Consider the following 19804-nt stretch of genomic DNA (forward strand, 5'->3'; position numbering starts at 1 on the left):
CTAGGGACCTCCGCTCCTAGACTGAAAAGTTCTTCCATTCATTTTTATTAATCTTTTCAGAATGCAGGTTTTATGAATTATTAGTTGATGGTTTTAAACTCTAAAGTTCAAATGTCTTCTAGATATATTAGCTCTGACTAGAATTCTAGAACGTTTGCAGATTCAGTTAACCCAGGAATGAATCTACCTGTGAAACTCTGAGGGATACTTGTGTCTGCTGTTGGGTTTTACACAACTCTTAGAGGCCCCTTTGCCATTATTCTTTTCTTCCTACCTGAAAGTATCTGTTGTTTAACTCAGTCTCCTAAAATCACTTTCTCTTTTTATGTTATTTGAAATCTGTAGATGTTGTGTATGCACCCAAAGCCATTTATTTCCTTATGGACTCAAGCTGACTGCTCACTTTATGATCATTTACAACTTATTATATCTATAGTACCTCTAGTAACAGAAGGCGTTCTGATAATATGATGGGTTATGCATCGGGCTGCTGACTGTAAAATCAGGAGTTTGAGCCCACCAACTGCTTTGTGGGAGAAGGTTGAGGTTTTCTGCTCCCATAATGATTTACAGCCTCAGAAACCCTATGCAAACTCAACAGCACACCACCACCACTGTAACATAGCCTTGGGAATGCCATTTGGTGAACTCTTGCCAGTTTTTAAAACATAAGCAGAAATTACATGAAATAAAATTGGGATCTGAATATTAGGGAAAGAGTTTTGTTTGTCTTTTCTGTAGTAACCTTATGTTTTAAAAACCTAAAATATTTTAATTATTAAAAACTAAAATAAATTTATAAATTTTTCCTAATTAAAAAAAGTGAAAATTGAATAGCTGGATCCACAATTTGGAATAGTTTAAGGCTTTCATTTACAATTGTATGGCAGATGGAGGATTTTGATTCTTTATTTTTTCTTATAAGAACCTCTACAAAGATGTTGATGATATTTTTAAAAGACAAAGAAAAGTGCTTGGTTACTAGTATTGAGGCTTTTTTACATCAGAAATATTAAAAATAAATAAATAAACAGAAGTTAAGTAAAACTTATTTACTTACTATGTAAATCAGATAAAGAATTCAAAGTTATGTTGTATATTCATCATACCCTTGGTGACGAATAATGGTGGTGGTTATGTGCCATGGAGTCAGTTCTGACTCATAACGACCCTGTACAGGGTTACCCAGGCTATAAATATTTACAGGAGCAGAATGCCTTATCTTTCTCCCATGGAATGGCTTGTAGTTTCAAACTGCTGACCTTGTGGTTTGCAGCCCAATGTGTAACCACTACGCTGCCAGAGCTCCTTGATGAATAATGAGCAAGATGAATTTACCTGGTAGAGAAAGACATGAGAAAACAGGCAAAGATAGAAACTGGGTGAAAGAAAATTTAAAATTGTGAATATGCATATTAATATTTAAAATATTTTTCTTCATATTTTATATCTATATACTAATTCATTTGAATGTATATTCTCAGCTAATACTGAACTCACTCATTTAATTTAATGCCTAGTGGAGTACAAATCTAGTGAACTTTTTACTTCTCTTATATTTTATAAAATGTTGAGAAATATAGAAAATGAATATTATAGCATTTTATTTTTAACTTTCTACAGGTGGAAATTTTCATTTAGCCTTTATGTATTTACCTACGGAGTCCGGTTCCTAAAAAAGGTAGGATCTTCCAAGTTATTTTCTATGATTATTATGTCACTATGAACTTGTAAAACTGTATTTCATTTTTTATGTGTGTGACAATAATAATATTTTTAGCAACCATAATGGTTTCTGAAGAATTTTGTGGGCATTTTTATTTGAGTTAACAAATACATTTGCTATTTATTCTTAATAATAAATTGTTTTTAGGCATATCTTAAAACTGTTTTTAAAATGATTTGTTTTTCAAGTGAAAGATGTTGCTAATCCCTGGTCCAGTCTAGTTGATTATTTATTACTTATGGACATTAGGAGCCTTATAAAATTCCACGGAAGCTTTAAAAGAATTCAAGCAGAATTTCCCTGTCACACAACTTATAAAATCAGTTGCTGCAATGTGTGTTATCACTTCAGTATTCACCAGTTGAAATGCTATTTTAGTGTCGTGCATAGTTATTAAGAGAACTTTTCCAACTGCTGTTTTTAAGAAGTTCAGTCTAGTTCATACATTTCTCCGCTTCTGCTTCGCTATATTCTATAGATCTACGATAACAATTTCATCTATGACAGCCATTCTTTGTGGCTGCCGTAGTCTTTTCCCTAGGTATTTCACTGCTTCGTGCTATTCCAAAAAAGTTAGACTTCTTAAATTAAAAACTCATGAAGAGTTATATTTTCATAGGCATGCACAATTGAAATGATGTGGCAGAACATAGAAAATTATTTTATAGTATAAACTTCTACAGTGCTGGTGATATTATTTTTATTTACTGTAAATATTTTTTCCTAAATATAGTGCATGATTTACTAGTAAATTTTCTGATAAATATTGATTTGAAAATCCCCAATACATTTTTTTTGTTATTGTTGTAAATCCTGAGTTGTCAGATGAGGTCTGCCTGTGGTGGATTCTATTATAAGGCATGGTGGTTTCCCTGTATTACATTTTTCTAGAAGAAACTTTCTTTACCCTTATGATCTTTTCCTTTGATAACTGTACTTATTTTTATTTCTTTTACTTAAGAAGACCATATGACATAGTCACTATTTGAATAGATTTTAAAGGATGAACTTCACTTTGTAGGCTTTCTAAATATGAAGACATTTATATCTAGCATAGATAAACATGGTGGAAACTGCTTATTTTGGAACCCACTATTTTTAAAATTTACTTACTTAAGCAAAGAGCTTTTATGCTTACAACTTTATTACCTTGAAAAAGAGAATGTATTTGGGTAGAGTTTCAACTAATATTTGAGAATTCCAATGTATAGGAATGTCAAGTTCCAAACAACCCAAGGACTGGAATTCATGTCTGATAATATTGGTGAAAGGCTTTGATGGTGATCAAGGGAAGCGGTGAGTGTCTGCAGGACATATATATCTGTATGTCCTCCTTTGACTCTCATACTGCAAGCCTGCTCATCTGTCATCAAAACAGGAAACACTTCGATTCCTAGTTCTGTATTCCCAGTCTTTTCCACTTATTTAGGGACACAGTGAATCAGAAAAAGAGTTTTCATCCACTCTCCTCAGTGGCTCTCTAAGGCAGTGAGAGGACGTGTCAATAGAACGTTTGCTTAGAAATTATCTTTAAATATGGTACCCGATTGCATACCAGTTCCCTTTTAACTGCCTATGGCTAGAATGAATTTAAAAAACAACAACAACAACAAACAAACTAGAAATTGCTTTTCATGTTTAATAAATTTGTATTTGAGGTATTTTCTTGGATGCTGACTCAGTTTTAGATGAGGTATATGACTTAATAAAGGGATACAGAAGCCTCACATTCAATGAGAGAAAATGTAGAATCTGACCAAAATAGCCGTTGTGGAGGACTTTTTAAGTCATCTTGTCCAACCCTTTTATTTCACAAGTTAGCAAGCAGAAATCCAAAGGCCACACTGTGAGCTTATTGAGGGCTGAACCTAAAATGAAATATACACGACTGAATCTTACTCTTGTGCTTTTCTCAGCTTCACCAGTTTGCCCTAACCTAACTGTGATTTTCAAATGGCTTCCTCCTTTTGTTAAGTTAACAAACTTGACCTAGCCAAGTAGTTGCTCCTATTTATAAAACATTAAATACTTACTGTGGAGTCCTAGTGTGGTGCTGTGGGTTAATGCACCAGACTACAAAGCCGTTTGAACTGCAAGGTCATTGGTTTAAGCTCACCAGCTGCTCCTCGGAAACCCTATGCAGGGTCGCTATGGATCAGAATCGAATCGACAGCACTTAACAACAAATACTTACTGTAATGGATATTTAGAGTATATTTTAATTAATTTTCTTAGGACAATATGTAGCCTGTTATGGGTCAAATTGTGTCTCCAATTCACCTATACCTGTGTGTGGAGTTCTGGTGTGGCACTGTAAGATAAGCACCGGATTGCTAACTGCAAGGTCAGCTGTTCAAACCCACCAGCACTTCCTCAGAAGCTTGTACAAATTCATTATGAATTGGAAGCCACTTAACAACACTTAACAACAACAGTAATATCTGTGGGGAAGCCTTGGTGGTACAGTTGTTAAGCGCTCACCTGCTAACCGAAGGTTGACAATCGGAACTCCTATGCCACTCAATAGGAGAAAGATGGTGCAGTCTGCTTTCGTAAGGATTATAGGCTTAGAAGTCCTCTGAGGCTATTCTAGGAGGCAGTGCATATGAAGTAATTCACTACACTGCAGGCCACCCCCTAGCTCTTCTGCCATTTACCCTTTCATATTTCAAGGATTCACTCTTCCCATATCAATCATTTTAACTGAGCCCACCCAGGAAAGCTTGTAAACCAGCCACTTAGGGTCTTTACCTAACATTTCAGATATCCAATTTCTAAATTTTCCATTCCTATCAACCCAGTACTCTGAGGAGACAAATGTGTTTTCTTTATCTGAAGGATCTTCGGTCCTTATTGGAACTTTGAACATCTGCATCCATAAGCAAAGTTCAGCCCAGAGCAGGTCATCAAAATTGCAACAGTTTATACTAGCTCTGTGTGACACATCTCTCTCTTCGTTAAGCCCAGTTCTGTTCAATTCAACCGTAGTTAGTCGTTCTAGCTGGATCAAATGGGTACCAGTTGCAAGCTTGAGAGTCCACATACACATTCCTGTACTTCAGACCTGCTGGTCCCTTCACTGTCTCTCTCTCTCTGAGCCCAATAGCCCCCCGGGGTTAGATCAGTGTTCATAGGCTCAGGAGTCCACACAGCTCACTAAACTTCACACCAGCTGAACGTGTCTCTTTATCACTGCTAATTCCCTTGCTTGCACTCACCAGCGAGCATATCTGCTTACCAGATTCCTGTAACATTCAGTCCTAAAATGGGATTTTCTCTGGTGGGTATAGACTTTTCCTGCTTTGATGCATCCATTAGCAAACTGCTTCTTCAAAATTCAAAGTGCCAATTATTTTTCTTTCTTCAGGTCTTTCCTTCACAGGTAAGTCTTCTATTCTCTCTGCAGTTTTAGGTGGGGCTCAGGTTTCCACCTATGCACCTTACTCTACAAAGCCTAATTCTTCCTGGCAATTTCAACCTCTCCTTTTAGTATATCCAGTCAAGTATAGGCTGAAGGTGGGCTTACAAGCTCTGTTAGTAAGATACCCAGTAATCACCCCATCATGCTTTGGCGTCTGGCTGGCAAAGTGGACCAAGTAGATGCTAGCCTCTTGTCATCTTGTTTAACCAGTCAGACGTTTGCCCCAGATGACTCCAATAGCAACTTTTCTGCCCTCAGTAGTGGCATAACATCTTTTACATTTCTTTCAACCATTACAGTTAACAACCATCAAAGTAAACTTTTAAGAATCAGTAGTTTCACTTCCCATATACCTTCTTCCTTTCCATTACAAAACTCTATACTTTAATGAATCTGTAGTCATTTCAATGCATCCCACTTCTGACACCAACTACAAAAAAAAATGTGGTGCCAGGCATTCCTCCTATAGCCCTCTCTAGTCAGCTGGGTTTGATAATTCATTACCATGGTCATACAGCACTCAAGGACAATAATCACCTTTATGGGACTTATTAAGGAAGTTAACAAGCTACAATTTCATGGTCAGAAATGCTCTGGGCACAGTTCTTTCAATTAGGAGAGCCCATCCTCAGCCATGTCCAGAGGCAGGCCTTTCTCTGCTTCGTCAGTGTTACAGAGCTCTTTAAGGGCTGCATATGGTAGCGTAGTGGTTACGAATCGGGCTGCGAACCTGAAGGTCAGCGGTTCGAAACTACCAGTCGCTCCGCGGGAGAAAGATGAGGCTTTCTACTCCTGTAAAGATTTACACCCTCGGAAACCCTGTACAGGGTCGCTATGGGTCGGACCCGACTCGATGGCACTTAACAACAACAACAATAAATACCCATAGAACACCGCATTCCATAACACCATAAGCCTTAGCCTGTAGGCACTCAGCTCTAGCTCTGTCGGTTAGTAAACTTAGCCTCCCCCACCCCCAATGAAGTGCCTGGTGACACTCCACTCTTCAAGAAAGCCAACTTGCTCAGTTGAATGGGAAGCCCACTGCTTTGTCTCGTGCTCTGGTTCTTGGTTCTGCTGCTACTGTTCATCTGCCACTCCTCCAATGTCGCAGCCTTCTGTCCCTGGGTCAAGGAGGTTCAAATGTTTAGCAGTCTCTGGTGTCAAAGGGCATGCTGTACTCCTGGCTCTACTTCTTCTATGGTTAGAATTTTAAAATAACAATGAACACTGTTAACACTCACAACTGAATAGTCTATCAGTATAGTCTCCCTACTCAAACCTAGCAGGAAAAAAGCTCTAGGTAGAAGAGTCATGTGAAGTAATTCATTGCACTGCAGTCAGGCCTACATAGTAGCAATGGGTTTGGTGTGCTTTGATACTTGTAGTTATAATTCCAATCAAGAATGGATTGTCTTTGTCATATTATTGAAGCATTGTTAGTCTAAGATGTGTCTTAATCTCTTCTGGTATATAAAAGAGCAGATAAATGAAAAAGCAAGCAAGGACAAATGGAAGGGAAAATGCATGCCATGTCTTCATCAAGAACCTAGGAATAGAAGCTAAAAAGAGACAAGGAACTTCTCCAGAGCATATACAGAAGCCTTCGTCTAGAGCCAGTGCCCTGGATTCAGATGTGTAGCCTCCTAAACTGTGAGAAAATAAATTCTTGTTTGTTAAGGCCACCTACTTATAGCATTTCTATTGGGGCAGGACTAGATAACTAGGTAACTAAGACAATGCCTATCTAAATATTGATGCATTAGCTGCAAACCAATGATCATGACAGCGGTACTGCTTCTATTTGTTATACGTAAGGTTGCCATGAATTGAAGGTCATTTAAGTGCAACTAACAACAACTACAAGAACAAAAAGTAATTTGATTTTTCAGAATAATTTGATGTTTTAAAATAAGATATACACACTTCCATCAATACAACATAAATCTATCTTTAATTTCAGAGTTTGCCAAAAAGTATAGTAAGAAAATTCCCATAAATACCAGAATAACAGACCAATTTCAAGAGATGAGAGTTGACCGCTGCTCCTTCCTGGCATGAAACATGTGGAATGTTGCATGGGCTGTAAAAAAAAAGTCTTGGTAACCTGTTCTATCCAGTTTAGTCTTCCTTCAGGTCAACTAAACCTGATAAAGTGAACCTTCCAGGGTAAATTAAGTGACATTAAGTTCCCTTCCTGCCCCGAAATCCTGATTCAGTTAAAGAAATATGAGGGGCTTCAAAACATTCTAAGGAAAATGGAATGAAAAGAGAATGGAATTTTCTCAAAAACTTTCTGAAGTACCCTCGGATTTGCCAGGTGACTACTCTATGCAAAACAGCATGTACCCACAGTAATGGATAAAGGATCTTTAAAAATAATAAGCAAGTAAAATGATCTAAACAACAGCCTTTTAGATGTAAAAATTATCATGCATGTCATCTAAATAAATCATTTTATAGATGAGGATGTTATTGTTGTTAGGTGCCATTGAGTCGAAACCAACTCACTGCGACCTTATGCACAACAAAAGGAAATAGTGCCTACTCTTGGGCTAACCTCACAGTTGTTGCCCATTGATGCTGTCACTTTGCCAATCCATCTCGCTGGAGGTCTTACTCTTTTTCTGATTCTCTACCTTACCGAACATCATATCCTTCTCCAGTGATTGGTCCCTCGTGACAATATGTCCGAAGTATGAGAGATGAAGTTTGGCCATCCTGGCCTCCAAGGAGTACTCTGGCTGCACTTCTTCCAACACAGATCTGTTGGTTCTTTTGGCAGCCCATGGCACTTTCAATATTTTCCTCCAGCAACATAACTCAAAAGCATCAATTCTTCTACAGTCTTCCTTATTCACTGTCCAGCTTTCACATGCATATGAGGTTATTGAAAATACCATGGCTTGGGTCAGGCACACCTTAGTCCTCAAGCTGACATCTTTGCTCTTCAACACTTTAAAGAGGTCTTCTGCAGTAGATTTGCCTAATGCAATGCATCATTTGATTTCTTGACTTCTGTGAGTGTTGATGGTTGAGCCAAGAACAATGAAGTCCTTAACATAACTTGGATCTTTTCTCCATTGATTAGAATGTTGTTTATTGATCCATTGGTGAGGATTTTTGCTTTCTTTACATTTGAGATGCAATCCATACCTCAAGCTGTGCTCTTTGATCTTTATCAGTAAGTATTTTAAGTCCCCTTCACTTTCAGCAAGCAAGGTTGTATCATCTGCATATTGCAGGTTATTAATGAGTCTTCCTCCAATCCTGAAGCCACATTTTTCTTCATATAACCCAGCTTCTCAGATTATTTGCTCAGCATACAGGTTGAATAAGTATGATAAAAGAACACAACCCTGTTGCACACCTTTCCTAACTTTAAAAACCATTCAGTGTTCCCATGCTCTGTTCGAACAGCTGCCTCTTGGACCATGCACAGATTTCTCATGAGCACAGTTAAGTGTTCCAGAATACTCATACTTCACAATGTTTTTATGAGGCATCAATTTCTACTTTAAGAATAGCTTCAGTTTTCTCTGCCTTGTTGAAATACATTCAGACTGAATACTTGGAGGTTTATTAAATACCATTAACTGTTCCAATTTAAGTTGGCTTAATCTCAAAGGAAAATGAAGCACATGTATTTCACTGTGTCACCAAATCATTGTAGACGTCCAATGTATAAATATGACTTTATTTGAGTATGCTCAGTTTTAAAATATTATTTTCTTTAGAAATAAGGCAGCTAATGTTTTTACATGCATGAAACTGCATTATGTCAATAAACATTTGTGCTGGCTTAGTCTGGGTCCTCTGGGAAGCAATCGCCAAAAAGAGATTAAATGTGCAAGAAATTAATTAGGGAAAATAGCTGTGAAAGTAAATAGGGATAGAAGTGGGGGAGGCTGGGAGAAACTTTAGACCACAATGTAAATCCGACCCTGAGTGCAATAGATAGCTGTATTCTCATGGCTGCCATATGAACTTTAAAAAATATAAATATATCAACTTTTTAATATATATAAATATATCAGTTTTATAAATATACCAGCTACTCTAAGCAAGGTTGACTGATACATCATGGCCCTATGTAACCTAGAAATTATGTTTTCATATGCAAGATATCTAGAAACATAGATACAAGAACAGAAACATAGAGAAATATTTAATTACCTATTTTGTACTTTTCTTCCAATAAATTTGGAAGACAAATAACTGATTGGAAGAGATCCGTATTTGTGCCCGTTCCAAAAGAAAGCTGACCCAACAGAATGCAGAAATCACCGGACAATATTTTTGATATCCCATGCAAGTGAAGTTTTACTGAAGGTAATGCAGAAATGGCTGCAAGCATACATTGACAGAGAACTTTCAGAGGTTCAAGCTGGATTCAGAAGAGGGTGTGGAATGGGAGATATCATTGCTGAAGTCAGATGGATCTTGGCAGAAAGCAGATAATACCATAAAGAGGTCTACCTGTGCTTTATTGACTATGCAAAGACTTTTGATTGTATGGATCATGACAAGCTATGGACAACATTGCTTAAGTATGAGTATTACAGAACATTTAATTGTGCTCATGAGGAACCTGTACATGGACCAATAGGCAGTTGTTTAAACAGAACAAGTGGACTGAATGGTTTAAAATTAGGAAAGTTGTGTGACAGGGCTGTATTCTTTCACTATACATATTCACTTTGTATGCTGAGCAAATAATCTGAGAAGCTGGGTTATATGAGGAAAAACATGGCATCCGGATTGGAGGAAGACTCATTAATAACCTGCGATATACAAATGATACAACCTTGCTTGTTGAAAGTGAAGAGGACTTAAAAACTTAGTGATGAAGATATGGACTGCATCTCAATGTAAAGAAAACAAAAATCCTCACCACAGGAGCAATAAATACCATCATGATAAATGGACAAAGGACTGAAGTTGTCAATGACTTCATTTTGTTTGGCTCAGCCATCAACACTCATGGAAGCAGCAATCTAGAAATCAAATGACACATTGCATTAGGCAAATCTGCTGCAAAGACCTTGTTAAAGTGTTGAAGAGCAACGATGTCAGCTTGAGGAATAAAGTACACCTGACCCAAGTCATGGTATTTTCAATAACCTCATATGCATGCGAAAACTGGACAGTGAATAAGGAAGATCGTAGAAGAATTGATGCATTTGAGATATGGTGTTGGAGGAGAATATTGACAGTGCTATGGGCTGACAAAAGAACCAACAGATCTGTGTTGGAAGAAGTACAGCTAGAGTGCTCCTTGGAGGCCAGGATGGCCAAACTTCATCTCTTCTACTTCAGACATAGTCAGGAGGGACCAGTTACTGGAGAAGGATATCATGTTTGGTAAGGTAAAGGGTCAGAGAAAGAGGAAGACCCCCTCTGAGATGGATTGGCAAAATAGCAGCATCAATGGGCTCAGGTGCATCAATTATGAAGCTACCCAAGAACGGGCACTGTTTAATTCTGTTGTGCATAGGGTCACTATGAGTCTGTATCGACTCAATGGCACCTAACAACAACAACTCTTCATTCATTTTATTTAATGTGCTTTTACTTAATTCCAATTATATTACATTGCTGTGGTTGATGTGATTTGGAGCAACACAGAGGTTGTTGACTTTCCATTTGAATTGTCTAACTATACAAGCTGTTCAAGGGTGCTGGGCAGTGATCTCCTGAATTAGTTTCCTAAGAGTGCTATTACAAAGACCACAATCTGTTGGCTGGTATACACAGAAATATATTTTCTTACTGTTCAGGAGGCTAAGAATCTAAAGTCAGGATAGAAACTGTCTTGATTTCTTCCACAGGCTTTGAGGGAGAATCTGTCCTAGATTCTGGTGACAGTCTCTGATCTGTGGTATTCTTTGGCTTGCAGCTGATTCTGTCCCCGTCTTTATATTTACATCTTTCCTCTCTTTGTCTTTCTGTCTCTTATTATCCTTTATAAGGACACCACTCCCATTGGATTAGGATTCACCCTGCTGTATCATGACCTCCTGTTAACTGACGGCATCTCTTCAAAGACCCTATTTCCAAACAAGGTTACATTTATAGATACTAGCATCTAGAACTTCAACATATCTTTTTGGGGAACAAAATTCAATTCATAATATCTATTCCTTGTACTCTAAAGGTGACCAATTTGGTATGATAAATTAAACTCATGCCCTTTTACACATGAAGGAGCTCTATGATAAATAATGAAATGTCATGTGTTTTCAGAATTTTCAGATACTCTACAAAGTATATGTGTGTTCATTTATATGAAATCAACACAATGATATCTGTAATGGTAGCCAGGTACCTTCTAATTTTCTAGTCTCCTGGCAAAGGTGGCAGTTTTTCATGGAGGAAATTAGCCACATCACCCATTTCCTCCTTCTATTCCTGACTCCTTTTACCTCTGTTGTTTCAGGTGGATAGAGACCAGTTGTTGCATCTTGGTTGGTAACTCGCAACCTTTTACAACCCTAGGTACTACGCAATTAGCTAGGAGGTATAACAGAAGCAGTAGACTTGTTATTCTATGATGGTCTTTGAAGCAATTGCCTAAATCCCCAAACCAAGGAAACAAATCCCATGAGGTGTTTGGTTGTGTACAAGCAGCCTCAGCAGCTACTTTTGTAGGCCAATGTTGTAAATATCTCATTTTTGTCAATTCAACTTTTTACAGGTATACGATATATTGACAACAATCCTACCTTTAATCAAAGCAATTGTTTTAAATCGTTAATTCCATGTGCAATACCCCATCCTTTCCCCTCTCTTTCCCATCATTGATAACCACTGATAAACTTTGATCTCTATATGTGTGCCTGCTCTTTTCATTTTATATTCATGTAAGTGAGTTCAGACAGTATTTTTCCTTTTGTGACTTACTTCACTCAGCATATGTCTTCAAGCTGCGTCCCTATTGTAGCATGAAGAATCCTGTTCAAAAGAGGAAAACTGTAGAACAGAATTTTGAATTTCCATGGAATACAGATTTTCTTACAGCAGTGGAGGCTGGGTGAAGCCCTGAAGCTGCTGCCCTCAGATAATCTTTAAACCTTAAGCCCTGAAAATTTTAAAACCAAACAATAGTTTAACTTAACTAATAAGGAATGTTTGCCTTGAGATTTACACTCATAAGATCTATCTATATGGGATCAAATTGACAGCAGCAAACTGAAAGATTAGACAGGAGCCTTAGAGGGCAGTGAGTTTATGCTGTGCACAGGTTACTGTGCACAAATGGCTTCTTGTTCATAAATACGATTTGCAGAGAAAAAAAATATTTTTGTAAAAGAATAACCAGAATGGTTATAGTTGCTCTGAATGTTTAGCATACAGTGTCCTCATACAGATTAATACATTTCCCTAGGTTTTAGGACTACATATCATGCTTTTAAAAATTGAGTGAGCTATTTTTCATTTAGTTTTTGTTCTCATTTGTATATAGAAGTTTGTATTAGGTAGAATTCCTTGGCTATTTTCATGGGTTTCTCTCTCTCTCTCTCTCTCTCTTTCTCTCTCTCTCTCTCTCTCTTTCTTTTCTTTTTATTGTGAATCGGGTGAAGGTTCACAGAGCAGATGAGTTTCCATTCAACAATTCATCCACATTCTCTTTCATGCCACTGATTTCAATTCTCACATGTAACAGCAGTTATCCCATTTCCACCTTGTGATTCCTGTTTGCATTCCTCCTTCTTTAGGTAAATGCTGCCTTTTGATCTCAAATGGTTGAGTATTCTAAGGTGTGTCTACCTCACTTCTACTATTGTTCCTCTTATCGACCTGTGTATTGTTTGGCTAAAAATTGAGTTCCAGACCTGAAGGATGGCTAAGCGCCATAGTCTCAGGCTTCCACTAGTCTCTATCTGACCAGTAAGCCTGGTTCTTTTTTATGATTTTAAGTTTTAGTCCTTATTTTTCTCTCCCTCTATGTAGGACTTTCTGATGTGAACCTTTCAGAGCAGTAGCCAAGCACTGCTAGCTCACCATGCGTCTCATGGAATGTGATGTTCTCTCATTGGCTCCATGCATCTTCAATTTTTTTCACTCTTCCCTTTGGACTGTAGATCACCATTCAAGACCTCAATCACTAATCACCAAAGTAGGATGTAGAACACTTTCAATGTGAATGATATTATGCCTGCTGACTTTGTGTCCCCTGAGACCATGGTCCTGGGTCCCCAAAGTTTGAGTTTCTTGATTTAATTTTTTAGTTTTTAATGTAGTGTCCCAGGAAAGTAATGTAGATTTATGTGCAACTGAGATTTAGGTAAAAATTATAATCCACATGCTAGGCTAATTTATTTTAAACTTTTGACTATAAGGTATATTTTTAAGCATAATCCATTTCATATAACTGCGTTGTTGTTGTTAACTGCCATCAAGTCGGTTCCAACCCATAGCAACTCTGTATAAGGTTTCCAAGGAGCAGCTGGTGAACTTGAACTGCCAACCTTGCGGTTCAAACATTAACCCAGGAGTCCGTGTAACTGCATACATACAATTAGAATGCAAGTTATTTAAGATATACCTAACCTTTGAATTAGGTCGGTGGTTCAATCTCACCAGCTGCTCCTTGGAAACCCTATATAGGGTCGCTATGGGTCAGGATAGATTCGACCGCACTTAACAACAACAACAACCTTTGAATCAGGAGTCCTGGTGTGGCGCTGTGGGTTAATGTGCCAGATTGCAAAGCCATTTGAACTGCAAGGTCAGCAGTTCAAGCTCACCAGCTGCTTCTTAGAAACCCTATACAGGGTCGCTATGGGTTGGAATCAACTCTACAGCACTTAACAACAACAACAACCACCTTTGAATTAGTTAGGGTATCATCAGCCTACAAAACCATGCCAGTTATTTTAAGAATGAATATAATACAATGAATCATTAGCCAGAGATGAAACTGCTTCTTTCACAGTTATTCATTTGCTGACTATTTGCTACCAATCTGTGATGAGATAAGAGACACAAACCAGAATGGGAACTGCTTATTTCATCAAGAAAATCTGCCTCTGGAAAAAGATGAGCTAAACTAAGCAGTGTGCTTAGTGATACAATTTACATTCTGGTGAAGTAAGTTCTTTATGGACCAGTAACAAACATTTCAAAGACAGGAGCTAAATCTGCAGATCCCACTTGGATTGAAATTGCACTGAGGTACCAAAGTTAGCAGTTCGAAACTACCAGCTCTTCTGTGGGAGAAAGATGACGCTTTCTGCTCCCATAAAGATTTACAGCCTCGGAAACCCTGTACAGGGTCGCTATGAGTTGGAACTGACTCCACGGCACATAACCACCACCACAGAAGTAGTAATAGTAGGCAGCAGCTACCATACTGAGAACCAAGGAACTAAAGGAGAAGGTTGGAATTAACAGATTCCAGAAGCTTGGAGGAGGATCCATGGAGTTGGGCCAGACCTCTGGAGAGAGACTAGCTGATGTCTCTGAGTATGAGACATGTTCTGAGAATATGGATGTCTTAGTTATCTAATGATGCTAAAATAGAAATACCACAATGGCTTTAACAACCAGAAATGTATTCTCTCACAGTTTAGAAAGCTAGTAAAGCTGAATTCAGAGCACCGACTCTGGAGAAAGGTCCTCGTTTCCTTTCAGCATTGGTAGGTCCAGCTTTCCCTGGAGCTCTCCTTATGTTGGTATTGATCTTCCTCTGGATCCAGTAGTTTCCCAGTGCAGGGACTCCCAGACCAAAGGATGCATTCCAATCCCAGCTCTTCTATCTTGGTGTTAGTTGGCTCCTGTGAGCTCTGCTCACTTTTTCCTCCTTCAAGATCTCAAAACAGACTGGACCAAGGTACAAACTAATCCCGTAGATTGAATCTGGCCTCATCGACTTCATAGCAGTGATAATTTGTAACACATAGATTCATTGCATCAGATCCGAGCTAACCACATCAGAGCACATCATGGAGTGATTGCATATTACATCTCATCTCTGAGGTGATAGCTACATCTTAACAGGTAAACTGCTAAGAATCCAGGCCAAGTCAAATCAACACAAAACCTTAACTATCACAGTTGTTGTTGTTGTTGTTAACTGCTTTCGAGTCAGTTCCGACCCACAGTGACCCTGTATAGGGTTTCCGAGGAGTGGCTGGTGAGCTTAAACCACCAATGTTGTGGTTCAGATCAACTTTGCAGTCTAGTACATTAACCCACAGTGCCACACCAGGACTCCAACTATCTCGGTAGGAAACTGCAAACAAGAACCAACTGCTGCTTCTGGAAGGAACAGTTGCTGCTGGGGTGAATATGTGTTTCTGGGAGATACTGACAAGAACACGAAGCAAAACAGAAAGGAGCAATTTCTTCCTGCAACCCTCCAGCTTTCCTTGAGTTCTTCCTAAAGGCCAAACTCAACATAGAGCTAATTCCTTATGACCAGGAGAAATGTTTTTGTTTTGTTTTTTTTTCTGTGAAGTTTGCCAAGTTCTATTCCCTGAAGCTGAGAAAGAACATCTTAAATAAAAAGCCCAGCCTTACCATATGTGCGACATTCTCTGATGTTCTCTGATAATTTTTATTCTAATTTATTATATTTCTAAAATATGCAGGTTGTCATCTAGGATGTTGACCTCATGACTCATTGTTGGTTTGAAAAGTACCCTGCTAGACTGAGAGCTTTACTCATTCCCTGAAACTGTCTGAACTTGGTCAGAACTAAGACGTTACCTTTTATAAATCACATGGTGTGCTTTTCAAAGTTAACCAGAAAAGTGTGTTTTAACTTTGAAATTACTTGAAATATATCACTCAATCTGAAGCTTGAAATGTAGAGTTTTACCAAAGAAAATAGCTCTAGCAAACAGTTTTGTAAACAGTGCATATGGCATAGATGAGGAACCTTTGGAAGGAACCCCAAAGATCACCAATCCCAAATTTCTCATTTCAGAAAGGAAGAAGCAGCTTCTAAGGGTGAATTGACTTGCCTCCGGGGAAACTAGAAGCCAATCTTGTAGTTTTGAAAAGTGCTTTTGTTGTTAAGTGCTGTTTCATTGGTTCCAACTCATAGTGACTTTATACTGGGTTTCCAAGGAAAAGCTGGTAGGTTTGAACCACCAACCTTGTGATTAGCAGTCTGGTGTCAGTGAAGAAGAATAAAAACAGAAAAAAACCCAAAACCAAATCAACAACTTAGAAAGCAAGTTTCAAAAAGCAGTTCAAGTAGTAATTATTTGTTGTTTATTAGTAAATTTGCCTTGTTGTTGTTAAGTGCCCATGAGTCAGTTCTGACTCATTGTTACCCTGTATAGGGTTTCCAAGGAGCAGCTGGTGAGTTTGAACCACTGACCTTGTAGTTCAAACTGACCTTTCGGTCCCATGCTTTATCCCACAGCACCACATGAGGACTCCAAGTTCTCCTTACTCATTAAGAAATAAAAGTCGTATCAGTATGGAAGACCCTTAAGTTAGAAGTCAAAATTGAGGTGCCCATCTTGGTCCTGTATTTATGCTAAATGGGAGCCTCATTTTTCTCATCTGTAAAATGGGGAAATGATGCATCTTCAACTTGTGCATGGGAGTGCTTTGGTAGCTATAAAGTACTTTGGAAATGTAAGGCATAACAGCACTGATTATAATAGATTGAGAAGTAGGCTTTGCTGGGAACTGTGAATGTCTAAGTCTTGACATGAAACTTTTTAAGTACTCTGCTGCCTTCTAGTCTGTGGGGTCCCTTGTCAAGGCCATGCCCTTATCAAGGCCATGCTTTCGTGCTTGTAAATAGATAAACGTACTTTCTGGAACAGAAATTACCTGGAATGACTTTAGGAAGTTGTTCTTCAAGGCTTCTTATTATTACATCTTACTTTTTCCTTCCTACCCACGTGTGGAGCTCTGGTAGCGTAGTGGTTACAAATCGGGCTGTGAACCTTAAGGTCAGCAGTTCGAAACTACCAGCTGCTCCACAGGAGAGAGATGAGGCATTCTGCTCCCATAAAGATTTATAGCCTCAGAAACCCTGTACAGGGTCACTATGTGTTGGAACCAACTTGACGGCACTTAACAATAACCCATATGTGCACTGTTTCACATTACCCTACTTAATTTTCATTCTATGTTGGCTTATGGCTGGTATTCTGTATACAGAGAGCATTCTGAGGGCAGTAAGAAACTAAGGATAATGTTATACAGGAAGGGCCCAAAGTGAGAATCAGAAAGTCTGGGTTTTGAGACCTAAGTCTGTCATTAATCAGCATTGTGACACTAAACAAGTCACTTTATCTAATTGGGATTAAATTGCTTCATCTCTAAAGCCAGTAGTGCAGACTAATACATTACAATATATTTAAATTAATATACCATAATTCAATGAAGAATTTGGAATTCTGATAGTGATCTTATGTTGGTACAACCAGTTTAGAAAACAACATCATAATAAATAATAACCATAAGTTATTGTTAGGTGCTATCAAGTGAGTTCCAACTCAAAGTAACACTATGCACAAAAAAATGAAACACTGCCTGGTCCTATACCATCCCTACAATTGTTTTTTTGTGTGTGCTTGAGTCCATTGCTGCTGCTACTGTATCAATCCATCTCGGTAAGGAGTTTACTCTTTTTCATGGACCCTCCACTTTACCAAACATGATGTCCTTCTCCAGGGACTGGTCCCTCCTAATAACATGTTCGAAGTATGAGAGAAGAAGTCTTGCCATCCTGGCTTCTAAGGAGCATTCTGGCTGTACTTCCTCCAACACAGGTTTGTTTATTCTTGTGGCAGTCCGTGGTACTTTTAATATTCATCTCCAACACCATAACTCAAATGTATTAAATCTTCTAAGATCTTCCTTATTCGCTGTCCAACTTTCACATGCATATAAGGCTATTGAAAATACCAAGGCTTGGGTCAGGTAGTCCGCAAGCTGACATCTTTGCCCTTGAACACTTTAGAAAGCTCTTGTGCAGCATATTTGCCTAATGCAATACATTTTGATTTCTTGATTGCTGCTGCCATGAGTGTTGATTGTGGATCCAAGCAAAATGAAGTCTTTGACAACTTCAATCTTTTCTCCACTTTTCATGCTGTTATTACTGGTACAGTTGTGAGGACATTTATTGTGTTTTTACATTGAGGTGCCTAACCATAAGTAGCATGTTGATAAATTTTGACCCAGTCATTCAATTTCTATGAATTTATCCTGAGGGAAGAATTACATTTGTTGTTGTTAAGTGTCATCAAGTTGGTTCTGACCTATAGCGACCCTGTGGAAGGTTTCCCAGAAGCTGGTGAGCTTTGCAGTCCAACGCATTGACCCACAGCACCACACCAGGACTATATAGAAGAAAGATAATACATACAAAAGGGCTTCAAAAAGTTCATGGAAAAATAGAATTGAAAAATAATGAAATGTTTCCACAAACTTTTTGAAGCCCCCTTGTATGTGTAAGTTATTTTATTGAAATAAAAAAATGCATAGACCTACCTATGCACATGCACCCCCTTACAGAGCTTAAAAAATTAATATCTAATATTAGTGAATTAATTCAATTGTTATAAAAATTACAAAATGGCATGTCATTGCTTAAAGTTATACTAAAATATTTTGTAGAAATTTGCATGAAAATAAGTGACAAATTAATTTGTCCATTTTGCTTGAGATTGCAGCTGTTGTTGAAGTGTCATTGAGTCAGTTTCAACTTAGAGGGTTTCCGAGGAGTGGTTGATGGATTTGAACCACCGACCTTGCAGTTTAAACCAAACTTGAGGTCGAGTGCTAATCCTAGATGTTATTGTTAAGTGCCATCAAGTCAGTTCCAACTCATAGTGACCAACTCATAGGATTTCCCAGGAGCAGCTGGTGGGTTGGAACTACCGACCTTGCAGTTCAAAGAGACCTTGTGATCTACTGCATTATCCTACAGCACTACAACAAAACTTATGAATAAATAGAACGTAATATGTAAAAGAATCGATAAGCTAACGTAGTGGTTACAAATCGGGCTGCGAACCTCAGGGTCAGCAGTTCAAAACTACTAGCTGTTCTGCAGGAGAAAGATGAGGCTTTTTGATCCTGTGAAGATTTACAGCCTCAGAAACCCTGTACAGGGTCACTATGAGTCATAACCAACTCCATGGCACATAACAACAACAACAACAAATAGGTAAAAACAGTTCATTTTGATAATTTTTTTTCCCCCCAGAATACTTTTAATACATTCTTTCCTGTTTAAAAGTTATCTCTAAGATGTGGGAATTAGAATGAAAATGACTGTGCATAAATTTAGAAATGTCTGCTTATGGAAGAGTTTAAAATTATAAATTTGAAGAGGCTAAAGAATAAAAGGAATTGAATTCCAACTAGCAAAGAAATACAGATACATGTTCATAAAATCCGAGTGTTCTTGTTCATCGAGTTCTCGCTGTCTTGTTGCCAAAGATACGTATTGCCACCACGTATAAGCTGATTCGTAGAAGCCCTAGAGGACAGGGTGTAAGTGCCGCTATAGCACTTCCAGGATTATAGATCTCTATGGAAGCAGACAGCCAATGCTTTCTCTTGCAGAGTGAGCGCTTTAACTGCAGTCCAGCCAGGGCTCCGTGGCAGTTTCTCTTTATAGGACTCTTTTGCCCAGAGTGCCCTGGAATGATACTATCACAGACTTTCTATGGAAC

General features: G+C 38.3%; 1 protein-coding gene across 2 annotated transcripts in view; it reads left to right on the forward strand.

Moving 5' to 3' along the window:
- The window catches only part of CERS6 (ceramide synthase 6), a 424587-nt gene that overhangs the window by 241553 nt on the left and 163230 nt on the right, over nt 1-19804 (forward strand). For both annotated transcript variants that reach the window (XM_006867010.1, XM_006867009.1), the window contains exon 4: nt 1624-1681. In XM_006867010.1, the coding sequence (XP_006867072.1) occupies nt 1624-1681 (58 nt within the window). The remainder of the gene's footprint in view (nt 1-1623; nt 1682-19804) is intronic.

This window comes from Chrysochloris asiatica, unplaced genomic scaffold, assembly GCF_000296735.1.
Source record: "Chrysochloris asiatica unplaced genomic scaffold, ChrAsi1.0 scaffold00099, whole genome shotgun sequence".
Taxonomy (NCBI): domain Eukaryota; kingdom Metazoa; phylum Chordata; class Mammalia; order Afrosoricida; family Chrysochloridae; genus Chrysochloris; species Chrysochloris asiatica.